The sequence below is a fragment of the Mus caroli genome, unplaced genomic scaffold (genome assembly GCF_978045245.1).
Source record: "Mus caroli unplaced genomic scaffold, Mus_caroli_1 scaffold_8, whole genome shotgun sequence".
Taxonomy (NCBI): domain Eukaryota; kingdom Metazoa; phylum Chordata; class Mammalia; order Rodentia; family Muridae; genus Mus; species Mus caroli.
Window position 1 is genome coordinate 83,885,151 of NW_028227263.1, and position 18,811 is coordinate 83,903,961.

The window sequence follows — 18,811 nt, forward strand, 5'->3', positions numbered from 1 at the left end:
AAGGGTGCCTGCCACCCCTAGGTAACTATCCCCTCACCCTGACACATCAAGTCTCTGCCAGAGTAGGCATATCCTCTACCACTGAGATCAGACTAGGCAGCTACATCTGTTGGGGAACAGATATCACAATCAGCACAATCAGGCTAGAGCTTTAGGGAGAGCCTCCACTCTAGTTGTTGGGGGACCCACATGAAGACTGAGCTGCACATCTGCTACATATGTGCCAGGGGTCTTCTTCTAGTCTGTTTGTGTTCTTTGGTTGATGGCTCAGTTTCTGAGAGCTCTCAGAGGTCCAGGTTAGTTGATTCTGTTGGTCTTCCCGTAGAGTTTCTATCCCCTTCAGGGTTATTTATTGGGCAGGGTTATTTACCTCTGCCCAATGATTTTCTGTGGGTATCTGCATCTGTCTGAGTCATCCTGAGTGGAGCCTCTCAGAGGACAGCCATGCTAGGCTCCTGTTTTCGAGCATAAGAGAGTATCAGTAATAGTGTCATGGATTGGTGCCAGCCCATAGGTTATTCTCTTTCTTGAGTGTACTCTTCTGGAAATTTCCTCCCTGTGTTTCAGCCATAACTCCTAAGACATTAAGTTTTCAATCTGTGGGTCATGGCCCCTTTGGGGTCAAATGACCCTTTCACAGGGGTTGCCAAAGACCATTGGAAAACACAAATATTTACATAATGATTTTAACAGTAGCAATTTATAGTTATGAAGTAGCAGCAAAAATAATTTTATGATCAAGGGTCACTACAACATGAGAAACAGCATTAAAGGGCTGCAACATTAGAAAAGTTGAGAACCACTGTCCTAAGATCTTTGGTAGGTAGAAATGACCATGAAAATTTGGTGATGTTCAAATCTCTCTGGTTATGTGATGTGATAGCTGATTGCAGACACTTAGAATGAAAAAGTAAAACTAAAATTTATATAAAACTTATCTATTACAGTTATCTGTCTTATGGAGACCTGATAATGGACCTGTTTTATATTGTGAAAGCTTAACTTTATCTATCTATCTATCTATTAGATAGATAGATAGATAGATAAAACCGTGTTATTAGAAACTACTTTTTCTCTTTCTTTAGAAATAAATGGTGCCTTAAACTTACTGTGTTCTGAGACAGATGGATTGCCTCCCTTCCTGATGTTTTTGTTGTTGTTTTTAGATAAATCATACTTTCATCTATTTTTTAACTTTGAGCTCAGAGGGAATGGGCTGATTTCTGACGAGACCTCATTTATCAGGAGTCATTCTTACCCCACATGATGGATTTTACATATCAGTGTCTGTATCTATATACCCTGTATATAGCAGTATACTGTGCCTGGATGTCTTTTAAAGTTCTTTATTAGTTCCTGAATATAGTTTAATTCTGGTGAACATTTGCCTCAAGGTGTTAGTCTTGCTGAGCCTTGTAGAGATGGCTACCCCACGGTTTTTCTCAGGCCAGCTACTCTTCCTCCACAGATGATGTGGTCACTTTTTACCTTCCTGGCATAGGATTGGTCTCCCATGCTTTGCAGTAGATGTCAATGCTATAGAGAAAGCTGAAGTGACTAGGACAAGATTCTCTTTGAATCAGAACCAAGGAGATGTTCATAAGAGAGGTCCATGAGCCCTGTCTTATACTATCTAGCTAAGTGCTGAAGATTCTCTTTTCTTACACCTTTACTGGCTCTGAAAACAGAATTTGGAGTCCCATGGGGACCTTCAGTTTGCTTTGGAGACCTTTTCCCCATATAACTGCTTGGGGCTAGACCTACACACTGCAGAGTCCAGCTTCCCAAAGCTTCCCTGGTTCAGTTTACCCTGGGTGTATAATGCATTTATGCCCTCTGTCAGGGACATGGATACCTTCATTTTCTCCTGCATAGCTCTGCCCAACTCACCTGACCACCCCAAGCTAGAAAACCCCAATATCAATATTTTATTTACTATTTCCTCATTGTCCTTTCTGTGGTTAGAGGTGAGGACAAGGCCCAGAGCTATCCTCATACTAAGTACAGGCTCATGTCCTCCTTGGCTGGTGGAGAGTTGAGGCAGCCTGGAAAGGCAGTTCTTGATGGGACTATGGGACCAGATATGAGGTCCTCAAGAACTATGCACAGGCATTGCATTTTCCAGTCATTGGGGGCGGGGGGGCGTGCAGATTGTACCTTTTTTCAAACTAACACAGAATATTCAGAAATACACAAAGGCAGAGAAAAGAGTGAAGTGGATCCTTTAGAACAGTTCACAAACTGTGGGTCAAGACCCTTTTGGTAAACCTCTGTCTTCAAAAATATTTACACTACAATTCTTCATTGTAATAGTAGCAAAACCACAGTTATAAAGTAGCAACAAAAATAACTTAATGGCCGGGGGTCCTCGCAATATGAAAGGGTGGCTGCATTAGGAAGGTTGAGGACCATTGCTCTGGTCTATTATGAGCTGGCCTCCAGTGTTATCATCATCAAAAGCTTCCAGGGTAAAGATTCCTACACTGTTGCTGTTGTGTTCCGGTGTCTATGGGGCAGCTCTATTGGAACAAGGCTGGGCCGTGGGATTACCTGTTAAGATTCAGAGCCACTGAGGTTCAGGACTGTCTCTGGATACTTGCGTTTCAGAGAGAGAGAGAGAGGGAAGGAGAGAGAGAGAGAGAGAGAGAGAGAGAGAGAGAGAGAGAGAGAGAGAGAGAGAGAGCTATTTTTTTCTTTTTTTTCTTTTTGTTTTCTTTTTTTTTTAATTAGGTATTTTCCTCATTTACATTTCCAATACTATCCAAAAAGTCCCCAATACACTCCCCCCCCACTCCCCTACCCACCCACTCCCACTTTTTGGCCCTGGCGTTCCCCTGTACTGGGGCATATAAAGTTTGCAAGTCCAATGGGCCTCTCTTTGCAGTGATGGCTGACTAGGCCATATTATGATACATATGCAGCTAGAGTCAAGAGCTCTGGGGTACTGGGTAGTTCATAATGTTGTTCCACCCATAGGATTGCAGATCCCTTTATCTCCTTGGGTACTTTCTCTAGCTCCTCCATTGGGGGCCCTGTGATCCATTCAATAGCTGACTGTGAGCATCCACTTCTGTGTTTGCTAGGCCCCGGCATAGTCTCACAAGAGACAGCTATATCTGGGTCCTTTCAGCAAAATCTTGCTAGTGTATGCAATGGTGTCAGTGTTTGGAAGCTGATTATGGGATGGATCCCTGGATATGGCAGTCTTTAGATGGTCCATCCTTTCATCACAGCTCCAAACTTTATCTCTGTAACTCTTTCCATGGGTGTTTTGTTCCCAATTCTAAGAAGGGGCACAGTGTCCACACTTTGAGAGTGCTATTTTTTAACTCAGAGTTTTACAACAGACTTTTTCTTTTCAGACATCTTTTATCTAGCTTTAGTGTTCGGAACAAGTAAAGTGGTATTAGCACAAATCTCCTTCACAACTTTACCTTTGTATTATTTATTGATGAAATCAATTTGCCTTTAAGACAGAACTGTGAAACTGCTACCTTGAACACAGTGGTCTGTTTGGACAGCGGCTACAGTATTATAGTCCCGTCCATATCAGCACTCTGTTTGGATGTACAACATTCAGAAGTCATGGAGTCACCCAGGTTTGCAGTTGCTACTGGCAACAGTGTTTTATCTTGTATGTAACCCATTTCTTTTGTGGTCTTGAGAACTCGTCAATTAAATTGATCTAAATACTTGAAGAAAAAGCTTTTAGTAACTGCTTCTTTTCATAATTGAATTTTAGATCTAACAGATACCCATGTGGTATTTATTACAAATATAAAAATCAGTCAGAAGAAAACCCCAAACTTAAAATATACAAAACCTCTGAGCTTTAATACACATCTGATACCTTGTGTGGATATTGTGGATCATCAACCGTGGTAGAAACAGAGGTTCACTATGGGAAACTAGGCACAAATGTGAACTTTTTAAAAGGGCAATGGCAAGCTGAAGGTTTATGAGGCGAATCATGTGTAAGAGATTCAAATGTGTGTGCATTTGGGGGAAGAGAAGATCCTATTCCTTTTTTTTTTTTTTCATCCAGAAAGGCTGACAATGAGCCACATGAATACACTGGCTGTCTTTGAAGAGCTAAACTTGAGATCCAGTCAGTCATTGGAACGTGGGTTGGTTTTTATATTCATTTTCATACACAACAAAAAGGAAATAAACATTGTCTGAGATTCTGATGTGCTTCTGGGGGGGTCTCAGAGAAAAAGCTGGAAAGTCATAATCCCTTCCCTAGTCAATGTGGACGCTGGACACCAGTCAGCTATTCCCTTCCAGTCACTAGATTGTGGTTCATTGACAATCATGTAACGATGTAGCTAAGCCTGTTTCTACCCTTTATCTCTCCTTGTGGAGTTTGGTGTAAGGAGGTGGATTTATCCCAGTCCATCTGTGACAAATGGCTTCCCCCCTTCCCTTTAAGCTTCATCATATTTTTGTTTCCTGTTTAAGTCTCGTACATTTTCCCCTTTGAATTTATTTTTTCCTTGATGTAATATTTTTTTAAAAAAAGAATGAGAAACTATTTTAGTACACTGATCAGAGCAATGGCCATGGCAGTAACAAAAGAACTGCTTCTTAGGAGATTTTACCGATGTGCCTTTAATCAGATCCATAATGTTGGCTAGGTGTCATGCACAGCTGTAGTTACAGCACTTGGGAGACTGAGGCAGGAGGATTTAAAGTTCCTGGCTAGGCAAGACTACAGAGCAAAACACTGCCTGCATTCCAAAACTCATTTTCTTCTGTTTGATGCCCATCTCTTGCCAACCGAGAATGTACCTCTCCAGTATGGCTCCAGCTATTCTAGCTATCTGTATAGCATATCACAGTGACCCTGTTCTCCCTTCCCAGTTGAGTATAAAAGTTTCTTCCCTCCCTCTCTCCCTCCATCCATCCTTTTTTACCCTTGTGTTTTCTAAAGCTCCCCAAGGACAGATGCGTGGGACTCTGGCTTTCTGGCCTTCATATAAATACCTCTCTCTGCCTTCACACTTGAATGGTTTACTTCTGCTTAGACAATTCCTTTGTGTGGCTTCTTCTTTGGTGGTTCTCTCCCTCCCACTCTGGCTCTTGTCTTCCTGTCAATGACGTGGGCTCTGCTGGCCTTGTCCTTTGTGTGGCATTCATTTGTCATTTTTGGTCCACTTGTCTTCTGTGATGCTTACCAGCAGAACCTCCCACCATATGTTAAAATTACTTCATCAACCACAGCTTTAATTTCTGTTTGTTTCCCAGTTGTAATATATTCTTGAATTTGGAGAGGATATTACTTTTAAAAAAAAAAAGTCATTTTTTTTTTATCTCTTTCATTGGAAGTTTCCTCTTTTTAATTTCTTTTATTTTTAAATGTTTTAAATACTTACTGGTGATTGTGTGGCTCCCAGTGAAGATGGATCACTGGTGTCTTGTGACTCTGAGTTTTCCATTGAGGGACCTCAGGCATAAATTAGGCTGCCTGAGGTGCTGTCTGCATGGGCAGTCCCAGCTGGGGACCTTGGTTGTCAAATTGAGGGGGACTTTACTATGTGTAGCCAACACCTTGACTGGATGCCTGGGTTTTCCATTTATTTATTTGGCGACTGTCTCTCTCTCTCTCTCTCTCTCTCTCTCTCTCTCTCTCTCTCTCTCTCTCTCAGTGTGTGTGTGTGTGTGTGTGTGTGTGTGTGTGTGTGTGTGTGTGCAAGCTCACATAGGCCAGATAGGACACCCGGTACTTCCCTCTATCACTATCCACCTTACTGCTCTGTGACAGGTTCTCTCACTGAGCGGGAAGCTCACTTTTTTTCCTCTGCTGGCTGGCAAATCTTTAGGAATCCAGCCATCTCTGACTACCAGTGCTGTAGTTATAGGTGTGAACAGTCATGCCTGACTTTTTCTGACGGTGCTGGGGCTTCATGACCTCAGTGAACTATCTCCCCATTCCTGCTGATGTTTTTTTTTCAAGCAATTTATTTTTATTTACATAAAGGTTGGGGTTCTCAGGTCCCATAGAATTGACTTTAATCTGGTATAGGAACCAGAAAATGACTATTATTAAGAAAGATTTTAGCCAGGCGGTGGTGGCTCATGCCTTTAATCCCAGCACTTGGGAGGCAGAGGCAGGCAGATTTCTGAGTTCCAGGCCAATCTAGTCTACAAAGTGAGTTCCAGGACAGCCAGGGCTACACAGAGAAACCCTGTCTCAGGGGAAAAAAAAAGAGTTTTGTTTTGTTTTGTGTTTTTCTTTTTCAAGGAGCTCCAAAAGCAGGATGTAAAGCGCTCTGGGAGGGCCACAGGGCAAAGCTCAGGGTTGGATGTGAGGCAGAAGGCACAGAAGAGGGAGAAAGCTGACAGTGGTCTTTCCTTTGATTTACTTTGGGTTGATCAGTCCTAAAAGGCAAATGGGTTTACCATTGACTAAACATAAGTAGTATAGCAGGTTCTGGTGGTAAGGAACAGTTTCCACTTGGCAGCATTGGAGTGTGAGGGCCCTGGGTATGAGAGCCTGATAGAGTAGGTAGTAGGAGTGTGTCTTCAATTTGGTTAATTTGGATTTGAAAGGAACTTTTGTAGCTTGGTGTGCTGGTTAGCTTTGTCAACTTGATACAAACTAGAATCGTCTGAAGAAAAGGGAACACCAATTGAGAAATTGCCCCATCAGGCTGGCCTATGGACATACCTCTGTGACATTAGAGTAATGATTGATGGTTGATGGCCCAGCCCACTGTGGGCTATACTGCCTGTACTGGCTAGTTTTATGTCAATTTGACACAAGGTAGTCATCATAGAGGAAGAAGCCTCAATTGAGAAAATGCCCCCATAAAATCGGAGGGAAAAGGGCAGGCAGCCCATTGGCTGGGGCCATCCCTCGACTGGTGATTGTAGGTTCTATAGGAAAGCGGGCTGAGCAAGCCAACTGAATCACACTGGTGAGTGACACTCCTCTATGGGCTCTGCATCAGCTCCCTGCCTCCAGGTTTCTGCCCTGTGTGAGTTCCTGCCTTCACTGCCTTTGATGATGAGCTATTATATGGAACTTTGAGTGAAATAAACCCTTTCCTCCCCAACTTGTTTTCAGTCATGGTGTTTCATCACAGCAATAGTAACCCTAACTAAGGCACTACCCTTGGGCACATGGCTGTATAAGAAAGCAAGCTGAGAAAGGCATGGGGAGTAAGTAAACAGCGTTACTCTGTGGTCCCTGCTTCAATTCTGACTCCAGATTCCCCTGACTCCAGATTCCTGCCTGTAAGTTCCTGCTTTGGCTTTCATTGATGATAGACTGTAACCTACAAACCACATCAACCCTGTCCTCCCTAAGTTGCTGTTGGTCATGCTATTTATCATCACATTAGTAAGCAAAATAGAGCACTTGCTCACTCTCTCTAGGAACTGCCTGATCCCAAGAGGGAAACCTCTGCAGGGTCATTGAGGTCTCAGATCTCAAATCATAAGAATGTAGAAAACTTAAGAAAGGATTGGCACAAGCTGTTAGCTTTAAGAGTTGCTTAATCTTCCTGGTATGCATTTGTTTTTGTTATTCCAATCATAACTCCTGCCTGTAGGAAGTTTAAGTACAGGAAAGAAAGTTGTAAAACACTTAATTTTCCACCCACTTACCACCTTATCATCACTGTTGCCTGGAAGCTCTGGGGCCTTCTGGTACCCAGATCCAGCACCAATGGTTTTAGTCATTCAAAAAGCATTTTTTTTAAACACTAGTCATGTGTAAGCTCCATTCCAGAGACTGGAAGCTGTCACCAATTCTAGGGTAGATTTTAATGATGCAAATATCTTGAGTCATTTCTGCCCCTGAAAATAGCCTCTTACCCATATTCCTGCAAATAGCCCACCAATAAAACCTACTAGTTCTTTTAGTTGGACTTTGGTGGTATCCTTACTTTAGTATGTCCTGGGCCTCTTATCTAGGATGAGTAGATATTTGTTCATGTCTTCCCAGGGATAGTATTACACTATGTCAGGGAGTCCTGGATGAGGTAAGACAGAAGAAAGCTAGCTGAGAAAGAAAGCAAATAGGGATGTATGTATTTATCCTCTCTGCTCTTGACTGTGCACACAAGGCTTTACGTTCTTGCCTTGACTTTCCTAAAACCTAGAACTGTGAGCTACAAACTACCTTTATTCTCCGAGTTGCTTTTGTCAGGGTACTTTCATCACAGCAACAAAATGGAAAGACTCCAACATCACAATTCATATGAAATGGACAAGGTGATTGGCTCTTCCATGAGAAGACCTTACAAGTAGGCCATATTTGCTCTCCCAGCAGGTGTGAGATTGCCCAGTGACAAGCAGGGACCCTTCAAAAAGCTGCTACTCTTCTGAGTGTTAAGCCCAGCAACTCTAAGGACACTGAGAAACCCACTGCCTGGAGGTGCTGACTCATGAATCCTTTGTCCTTTTCCTATTTCTAGTGCAGATGAACGCTTTGATGCCACATTCCACACCAACGTCTTGGTGAATGCATCTGGGCATTGCCAGTATCTCCCTCCAGGTAAGATCTTGGACTTCTTCCACTGAGAAGATTTAAGCATCTATGTACATTGGTCCCAAGGACTGCCCTCCTGACGGGAGGACTGGCTCCATGCTGTCTTCCCACTCTCCCCTCCCTTCCCATCAGAATTCTCACATGTCTCTTCAGCTCACTCTGGGTGTCATCTCTGTAAGATGTTGATATCACATTTCAGAGTGTCTTTGCCAAAGCCTGTCATATGTTTTCACTAATGTTAATTCACACTTTAGTCTCCTTTGCTGAGTAATTTCAGTCTTTTCTTTGTGCCCATAAACATGATAGACAGGCCTTTCTCCTTCATCTCTTCCCAGTTAGCATAGTAACTTGGCAGGTCTTCCAGCACTGGGAAGATGGTGGACATTCTGGGTTCACTTTGGGTTCACGCACTCAAGCCTGCTCACAAGATGGATGCAAGACCCGGTGCTCTCAAGGGAGCACCCACTGGTGACTTGTCAACTGGTTTCTTTCCTCCTTCTTAACCTCCTGGTAGTAAAGAGCTCTATGGGGTTGATTTGTCACCCTACCTGTCATTAATGTGGGACTCAGGATCCCAGGCTTCTCATTGAGCAGTCCATAGCCTGAAAAACCGCTGCCCTCTGACACACATATGTTTTAGCATATAGGGATTAATTTTTCACCTTATCCTTTGATTTGTTAACAGATTTTTAAGAGTTATCTTCTTCATTGTAACTTCTCATAACAAATCTGTAACCCAGTGCCACACTGTTACCACTATAATCATAACACTCCAACACCCTCTCAACATATGCAACCCTTGAATATACAATGTCTCATAAGTACACAAGAATGTCTACCACACCCTTTACTAGCATTCAGTCCCTCCTTATCTCCAAGCACAGAGCAAAACTGGCTTTGCCTATTGTTTTCGATGCTCTTCCTGTTAGCAGATGATAAGAATTCTATAGACAGAATCTGTGTTTACTCACCTTATAATCCATCACTCCTCAACTGCAGGTGGCTTCATGTCAATAAATGAATGAATAAGTGATTGAATCTAGCAGAGACAGATCCCTCTTGCTGATGTTTATATTGATTAAAGAAGTGTTGCTTCTCGGGCTTTCTGTCTTAAATCATCTGCTTGCCTACTCCAGCCCTTCCTCTGCACTGCAAGCCCCTTGCAGACTGGGCTGTGTGGTGTCTTCCAGCACACTTTAAATTGATTAAACAGTGAGTTACCATTGTGGGCCACCATGTAAGTGCTGGGAATTAAGTCTGTGTTCTTAACCACTGAACCATCTCTTCAACCGTCTTCATATGTTTATTTTTAACAGGTAGATGGGGGGGGTGGAATTTACATATTACACATTTGAAGTGAGAGGATCACCATGATCGATCCAGTTTTAGAGTGTTCCCATCATCCCTTACCTGTTTGCAGCAGTTAACTGATCTTGCTGCAATCCTCAGATGACCTTTGAACCCTATCCATTTTCTTCTTGGGTCTGTTTTATAGAAATGGAATCAAATACAATTTAGAATAAGGAAAATTCAGCCCACTAATGGTAGGGGAATGCCAGTAGTGACTTTCAAGTTCATGTGAGTATCTGAAGTAATTCTGTAAGTTATGTGTATGTATGTATATGTGTATATATATATATATATATATATATATATATATATATATATATATATATATACAGCCTTATACATACTAGGTAGGTAGTATACTGCTGAGCTATATCCCTAACCGTTCTGCCTTTTTATTTTGAGACAGGACATCACTGAGTTGCCTGGGATGGCCTTGAACTTGTCATCCTCCTGACTCATCTCCCAAGTATCTAAGATTCTAAATCACATTTAAATGGATAGCTAATTATGTTATCTCAGCAATAGGCATGTAGTAGAGCTTACATGTATAAAACTCTTTAATTACCTCCTCCATTCAGTCTTTTAATTCACAGAAATGTGTTGCCCTTGCCCCACTAGCACTGGGGCATTTCAGTTGTATGTACCTTCTAGCACAGTCCCATCAACAGTGGGCAGGCAAGAGTACATGCCATAAAAATCTGTTTATTATGTGTCCTCACTAGGACCTTATGGGAAATCTACTTCTTCTGAGAATTCTAGCTCTTTCAGTAGAATCTTTCTTTGCATTCAAACTCTCTCTTTAATTTTGCACCTATTCATTCCAACTGTGGAAACAGAACAGGTTGCAATTATATGTATGTGTGTGTGTGGAGTTGTGTGTGTGTGTGTATATATGTGTGTATGTATATATATATATATATATATATATATATATATATATATATATTCAAATAACTAAATATTTTCTCAGTTTGCTACTTAAAATCAACAGCCTCTCCCTACCTCTTTCCCATTCTTTTTCTAAGTTCTTCATCATCTATATCAATGTCTCTGAGATTTATTATGTCCCTCCTTCCTCTCATATTGCTTAGTGTCTGAATTTGCCCATGGCAAATAAAGTTTATAATGCACAATTTCATAAGAAAAGCCTCATATAACAGAGGCTAGCACTGTGTTTTAATAAGAAAAGGCAATTAAACTTTGGCTGAGCTGCTCTAGAGATTTTTTGCAAAGGGAAAAATCAGAGGGTGTGGAGGTACCTCAGTTTGTCCTAAATAGGTATAGCAAGAGTTTGGGGTGGTGATGGGCTTTAGGAACTGCTGTGTATTTTGATCCTGTTTCAGTTGGCTCCATTTCAGTCCTCTGATCATTCCCCATGCTCACATAGGCATATTCAAGAGCTCCTGCTACATCGATGTACGCTGGTTCCCTTTTGATGTGCAGCAGTGCAAACTGAAGTTTGGGTCCTGGTCCTATGGAGGGTGGTCCTTGGACCTGCAGATGCAAGAGGCAGATATCAGCAGCTATATCCCCAATGGAGAATGGGATCTCATGGGTAAGGCCAGCAGAGACTAAGACATTGTATTCCCAAAGAAAGGTGCCTTCTGCCTGAGGGAGCTGAAGAACTCGGGGATTTTCCACTGTTCTTTTCATTTACTACACTTGGCAGTCTCTTCCATCATGTCCTGAGAGCTCCAGAACGGAAAAGTAGAAAACAATTAGCGAATGCAGCAAACAGCTACAGCGGGGCCTGTTAAAGTAGCACTGCTGGTGCAGGTTTTGTGCGCTCGTGGGATCCATTCTCGTCCTATGGTATGGTTGGACTGCACATTGCAGTGATGGTGTTAATGAAGAAGACCACAAGTGGGACTCAGTCAAAAGTACAAACAGCAGTGTTTGGGCACAGGACAACATTTCACATTGGAAAACACAGGTTCAACTAGACACCCAGTCAGTGCTCTGCTGAGAGGGGGGTGGGCTTTAGACTTTAAAGCAAAGATCACGTGCATATGGCAATTTAGCACGGGGTGGGAGGATGCAAAGGGTGAGTCAAGTATTTTGAAAATGGTGTAGATGGGGGTGGTTGTAAATTTCCCAAATCCATTGGCCTGTGTAGGCCAGGGAGTTAACTGGCCACTCTAGCATTTTCAGTCTTCTAAACTACTGTGAGAATCTGAGAAATTGTTCCTTGTAGCAAACACACTTCCTGATATGATGCCTGCATGACAATTTACCCCCTGTTGGCAAATCTCTTAAGTCTTAGAAAAATAGTTTGACTTTTTTTCTCTCTCTCTGTAGCCATTTTTACATTTATTTTTATCAATAGGAACCTATACTTTGCTTTTTCAAAATCCAAACCAACATTATTATGAGTCCCTTACCATCAGGCATACATCCAGAAAAATCATTGCGCTTTTTTACTGTGTGAACACGATAGAATTCACTTACAGTACACGAAGTAAGCTAGCTACAGAATCAGTAAGTGATAGTGTTAAACTAGCAAGGCTGGTGCAGATTTTGTGTGCTCATGGGATCCATTCTAGTCTGATAGTATGGTTGGGATATCACCATTGTGCATTTCTTCCATCTTTGACATAAAGACTATTATGTGGCTACTGCTTATAATTGCATTTGTAATGCTATAAAATTGTCATTATGTCTAAGTACTTCCAGTACATCAAAGGAATGTCTATCAGTTCCCTTGAATATCACAGATAACTTTAAATAGCTATAGCATACCAGTAAGGGTTTGTCCAAACACCCATTACCCATTTTTTAGGGCTGTGCTCCTGTGTACTATATACTTGGGGAAAAAAAACAAAACCAAAACCAAAAGATAATTGTGTCTTCTGATGACCTGATGGCCTCCTTCCTTTCTCTGGAACTCCTTGCAGGAATCCCTGGCAAAAGGAATGAGAAGTTCTATGAATGCTGCAAAGAGCCATACCCAGATGTCACCTACACAGTAACCATGCGCCGTAGGACACTCTACTATGGCCTCAACCTGCTCATCCCTTGTGTGCTCATTTCAGCCCTGGCTTTGCTGGTATTCTTGCTGCCTGCAGACTCTGGAGAGAAAATCTCTCTTGGTAAGTATCCATGTGTCCCGTCCCGTCCCGTCCCGTCCCCCCACCCCACCCCCTGGCCTCTGAGGCTAGCTCTACAGGACACTATGGGCCATGCAGGAGTTCCTTGTGACCTATGATTCATGGACGTGTGTGCCAGAATCAACCTCACAACATCATAAACTCCTGGTTTCCTTTCTTAAGGAGACAGAATGTCTTCCTGAGAATCTGGCAGGATCCAGGGAATTCCTGGTCTTGTGAAGAAGACAGGATTCAGTGAGAGACTAGATCACTTCTACCCTGATGGGCTGTCTGTCTCCCCCACTGCCACGCACCTTGTCCCTCATTGGCAGCTAGCCAGCCTCCAGTATGGATGGTAGACACATTAACTTAATATCAGCTTGCATCTGTAAATTACTGTACACATTACAATAAGAATGCAATTTGTTATAATTCCCTGTGAAGATATGAAAAGTGGGATTTTGAAAGGTAAAATGAGCTTCTTATATCACAAAATTACTAAATAAATACATATTTAATGTGTTGAAGAAAGCTTTCACAAGTCTTCTATCTTCTTAGCATAAGGCTTAGAATGTTAAATATCTTACCCAAGGTCACACAGCTAATTAAGCTGCAGAGTCAAGACCTGAATGAAACCAAGTCTTCTGGCTGCATGGTTTCCTGGTCCTGCTGTGCTAAACTGCTTCTTAGTATTAATGCAGTGAAGACCTTGAGAACTAGTCATGCTGCTTGATTCTCTCAAAGTTGTGATCTCTGAATTTGTCTCCTTTTGAGGTTCTTTTGGTTCTGGGAGGTGACAGGAGCTGTACCCAGAAAACTGCATATGTCTGTATGGAGAGAAACCATGGGACTTATGGCATGGCACTGGTGACCTGACTAGTGCTTTGAAACTACCTTTCTTTGTGATCTTCCCTGAGATGGAATTTCACCCTAGCTTTCGGTTCTGCCTAAGGAACTCCTCACGTTTTTGTTTCAGGAATAACTGTCTTACTTTCTCTGACTGTCTTCATGCTGCTTGTGGCTGAGATCATGCCAGCAACATCTGATTCCGTGCCCTTGATAGGTAAGGCAAGGGCTCAAGTGTGCCTAGGATTTCCCAGCAGGTACACAGAGGAGGAACATATCCTTCCAGCCTCTAGAGGTTCATTCTACCCCTCTGGTCTCTGCTGTGGACAAGACTTGCTGTAACTATTACAAAACACTGTGGCCCATACCTAGGCCAAAGCAGGAGAGACAGGAAAGAGATGTCCAAATTTATGGCTTACCTTTAATCTGAAAAAACAAAAATGGCTATGAGCAATGGTGTGTAACTGTAGTCTTTGTATTTGTGACATTGAGGCAGGGGGATTAGAGGATTCAGAAGTTCAAGACTAGCCAGAACCATGATCCATCTTAACAAATGAGAGAGGGTTATTGGTGGTGTTAGTAATAGTAGTAGTAGTAGTAGTAGTATGTGTGTGTGTGTGTGTGTGTGTGTGTGTGTGTGTGTGTGTTTGTGTTGTTGTTGTTGGTGGTGGTGGTGGTTGTGGTGGTGGTGTGTGTGTGTCGTAGTGGTAGAGATATGTATGTATGTGTGTGTGTGTGCTGAAATGCCCCTTAAGAATAGGACAAATCACATATTCTAATTGTTAGCTACTATTTTCTGAGATTACTTGGTATCAATTTAGTAATTAATTGTTTAGAGAGATGGGAGTAGAGCAAATATGTTCTTATCTAAGATAGGTGTTTCTGCTAAGGAATGAGGGACATCCCCATAGCTGTATAGTTTCCTAGATGGAAACGAAGGTGATCTTGTAAAGGATGCAGTGTCCAGGTTAGTGTTTGATTCTCATTGCTGCATCCAGCACTCAGTTCCTAGTCAGGCTGCCCTGGGGGGTGGGAGCTGCATGCTGTCAGAGACTTTTATGCTTCAATAGGAGAGTTGTCACTTCAGATTTGTGGTGGGGAGTGAAGTCTTTGAGGCCGAGACTGTCTGCTCCTTTTCCACTAGAAGTGTAGTTATTAGGCTACAGCCTATTTTTCAGTATGACGGCACAGTATGACCTGATAGGAAAATATCATCCCAGTAGGTGCTGCTCGGGCTCCAGGGTTCACACTGCTTCTGATCTCTCTACAGCACAGTACTTCGCCAGCACCATGATCATCGTGGGCCTCTCTGTGGTGGTGACAGTGATTGTGCTGCGATATCACCACCATGACCCTGATGGTGGCAAAATGCCTAAGTGGGTAGGTCTTGTGCCCCTGTGGAGTTACAGCTTTCCCTGAGGGGGTGGTTTAGTGCCCCTAAACAGACTCCGCCCCTCTGTATGTCTCTGAGGACAGTACATTAGCGATGGCAGTGTGAAACACAGCCATGCCAGATCAGGACTTCACACTGACTGCTTCTGTATCTTGCTAGCATTGCTCTTTAAGTGCTCTCCCACTGAGGAGTACTTTGTAGTAGTTGAAGGAACTAGGAGCATGGCTGTGAAGCAACATGGCTGGAGCTGCACAGCCGACTGAGGAATGAAAAGAAAGAACTAGAATGAGTGTTTCTCAGTATCCTGCAGAGCACCGGTTCCTGAACTCTTGGCAATAGAGAAGTCTGAAAGTGTCCCGCTCTTGGTGGGAATAGTGTAGCACTTACACAGAACCTACACACATCCTTCAGTGTAGTACAGAGCATCTCCAGATGTTTACACATATTCCTGATGTGTCAATGCCATTTCAGTCATTCTTAGGCTTATTGTTTAGGGAATGCTATAAGAAAATTATCTGTACATGTTCGAGTACACATTCAGGTTTTCTTTTTCCTAAGGTTTTTTTTTCAGTGTGTGCTTACTAGAATTAGTAAGGACAGAAACCAGTGCTGCAGAAGGCCAAGTTTCTACCCGATCCTGTGATATAACATGAATAGTTCCCAGTGGACAATAGACAGAGAACAAAAGGAAATGGATAAGATCTTAGCCCAGGGTATGTCATCACTTACCTATGCCTGCAAGCATCAGACAAGCACTATTAGCTTCTGATGCTCACCTGCCACACCATCTTCAGAACACAGTATCTGAAGCTGATACCCAGAGACATTGACTAAGGCCTAGTCTGAGCCCAGACATTTCCCACCTTGCCAGAATGTAACCCAAGGTAGAAGGAAACTGCCCTAACCCCCCACCATAGTGAGCCTTGTAGATATCTTCGTCTTTCTGCCTAAAGATAAGAAGAGCAGCCCTCTCCATCCCCTGTCTGAAGACCCATTCAATAGCACTCAAGTCCAAAAAGAAATCTAGGAATCAACCATGTGTCAAACACAGCATAAAGCAAAGGCTGTATTTAGATCCCCAGTAGAACAAAGGCTTCTAGCCTTTTGAATACAATCATTGTGCAATAGCTTACAGTGGCTTAACTTGGGAAAGGGAGCCTTTTATTTTCCAGTGGCCTTATAAAAGCACTAGTTCTCCTTTTATTCTACTTGTCTTATACACATAATAAAATCCCACATAAAGTTCATAGCACCAGCTGTAGCATGTGCTCAGCCTCAATGCTTCTGTCTCAAATGCCATTGCTGCAGTCCAGGAACCTTGTTTTTAGAAGTCATCAGTCCAATTACAGAGCTTAGGTACATTCACCTGTATTCCCCTCTTTCTTAGCAACATGATATCTAGGGCAAACTAAGCTAGGTGTGACTTATGTGTCTTTCTGCCTATCCGTCCATTTGAAGCACATTACACACTACCTGTTTCAAAAGCAAGAGTAAAATCAACACTAGACATAAGGAAGTCTGCCTCCCATTTTATTCCTATCCTTTGTAACCACAAATATTGATAACCATTTTAATGAATTCCCTATTTTTCCTTTAGTGTTTATACTAAAACTACAAAAACAAAAACCACTCATACTTCTTTAAGTATTTTGGCTGGTGTGAAGATAAAGGAACTGATACACAGAGACATAAAACCATTTTTTTTAAATAAAACTGGTACCACTTTATTCTCCTGGCGTCTTAATTAAGAACATTTGTCTATTACAAGCCTCTCAGAAATAAAAGGTCATTAAAACCAATTGGCTGCAAGTTAAAACGTAAGTGTATATGTCTCATTTTATAAAGCATGCGGCATTTTCCATTCATTCTATGTGTCTTTGAAATATAAACAGTCTCCAGGGGACTCTTATTATGATTTGTTGCTATTATGAAGAATATGCCGGGTGCAATGGCATTATGTGACATTTGCACAAGTAACAACAAAACTGTAGGCTAACAGAAGAGGTCATGGGCACGGTTTGATAAGTACTGACAGAATAATTCCATATTTGGAGATGTGCTGTCCTTGAAAGCTAATGATTTGGGCCATGGAATTCAAAACAGACTTAGTGACATAGATGATAGTAGTTGCAGATGCATCACAGATAGCACACAGACCCCCTTGTGACATGAGAGGTGCCCAAACCTTCTCAGCTCCTGTGTACACAACTGCCTCTGGGTTCAGATTCACATATAGTTTGACAGCCTGTTTTGAGATCTAGCACCGACCTTCTAGGGCCTTCTAAAGAAGATTAGGATATGAGATATGCGTTTTGAAGAGAACCCAGGGTTCCTTTGGTAGATGCTTGCAGCAGTTTTGACACCATAAGGAGCTGACCTTGATCCAATTCAGTATCTTCTTTGAGCTTTAGTTTATCTGTAAAATGGGGACTTTATTCTCATTTCATATCTCCTGAATGACTGAGCTAGATCCAGGCTCATGAGAAGGTAGCTATGTGCCTCTGCTTCTTCCTAATCTTGAAAAGTCTGTACAACCGTGATCTTTCCTCAGTTTAGTCTGCCACTAGAAGCTTAAGGCTGTGACAGGCTGCCCAGCTGTGAGGAACCTAAGCTAGACCTTTCTTGTGCCTCTCACTCCTTATCCATAGACCTGATATTTGCAATTATTGATAAGATGCTGTAAAAATGACTGCCAAAGAGTGAAGGACTACAGACACATGACCTTCACAACTTGTGCCTTCCCCTACAGACTAGAGAAATTTTCCTATGATCATGTCAAGATCTAGTTGATTTAAGACAAAGTCCACTGTTTACACACTGAGACTGTCTTCAAGGATCTTCTTTGTCCAGATCGGCTATCCAGATCGGCTATCTCAAAATACAAAACCTATAAACTCGAAGAGTAACTTTTCATTGTTTATGCATCAGACATTATCCGTTTATAAAACACCAAGGATCACATTGATCAACTAGGATTCCAATACCTATCTATAGCCCTCAGCCTTTTAAAATTAATTTATATAAGAATGAGGGTTTTGTTTGTTTTAGGCAACCCTTATTTATACCCACTCACTCATGCACTCAGGTGCACATCAGCAGGGGGCATTGTTGTCTGCGAGCCTTCATGGCCTGCACTATTCATAAGAAGTGTGCTAACGCCTGCTTCTGTCTTTCCAGCATACTGTCCCACACATGGTCTTACTCGCTCATCATCATAGCCTAATGAGTTGGATTAGAAACACCTAAACTTTCTTCCATATTAATGATCCATTTGTTTTGATCATAGGACTTTGAAGCCCAGTAGTCCATTTGCATGGGTTTAAACAAGCTATTTCATGTCTTTGCCTTAAACAACCTGGCCTATGGATTACAACATGTCATCTCAACTCCTGGGGACAGATAGGAGATTATCACCCTCATTTTCTGTTTCTCATTGACTCTCTTGGTAATTTTGGCGCAACCTTTAAAACCAACTTTGCAAAGATACACATTTACTCGCAAGAGATATGGTTATATGAAGTTAGAACCCTGAAGTTGTTCCAAGCTAGGAGTCTGACGTATTGCAGAGCCTCTCTTAGCTCATAGTGACCTTACAGGGGAGTCTACAGTCTGCATGGGAGCCAGGGAATTAGATCCCCA

The 18,811-nt window shown here is 42.2% G+C and overlaps 1 protein-coding gene across 2 annotated transcripts in view; it reads left to right on the plus strand.

Annotated features, from left to right (window-relative positions):
• Nucleotides 1-18,811, plus strand: part of Chrna7 (cholinergic receptor nicotinic alpha 7 subunit) — a 128,976-nt gene that overhangs the window by 105,741 nt on the left and 4,424 nt on the right. For both annotated transcript variants that reach the window (XM_021167658.3, XM_029479068.2), the window contains 5 exons: nt 8,424-8,503; nt 11,235-11,402; nt 12,742-12,936; nt 13,910-13,996; nt 15,050-15,159. In XM_021167658.3, the coding sequence (XP_021023317.1) occupies nt 8,424-8,503; nt 11,235-11,402; nt 12,742-12,936; nt 13,910-13,996; nt 15,050-15,159 (640 nt within the window). The remainder of the gene's footprint in view (nt 1-8,423; nt 8,504-11,234; nt 11,403-12,741; nt 12,937-13,909; nt 13,997-15,049; nt 15,160-18,811) is intronic.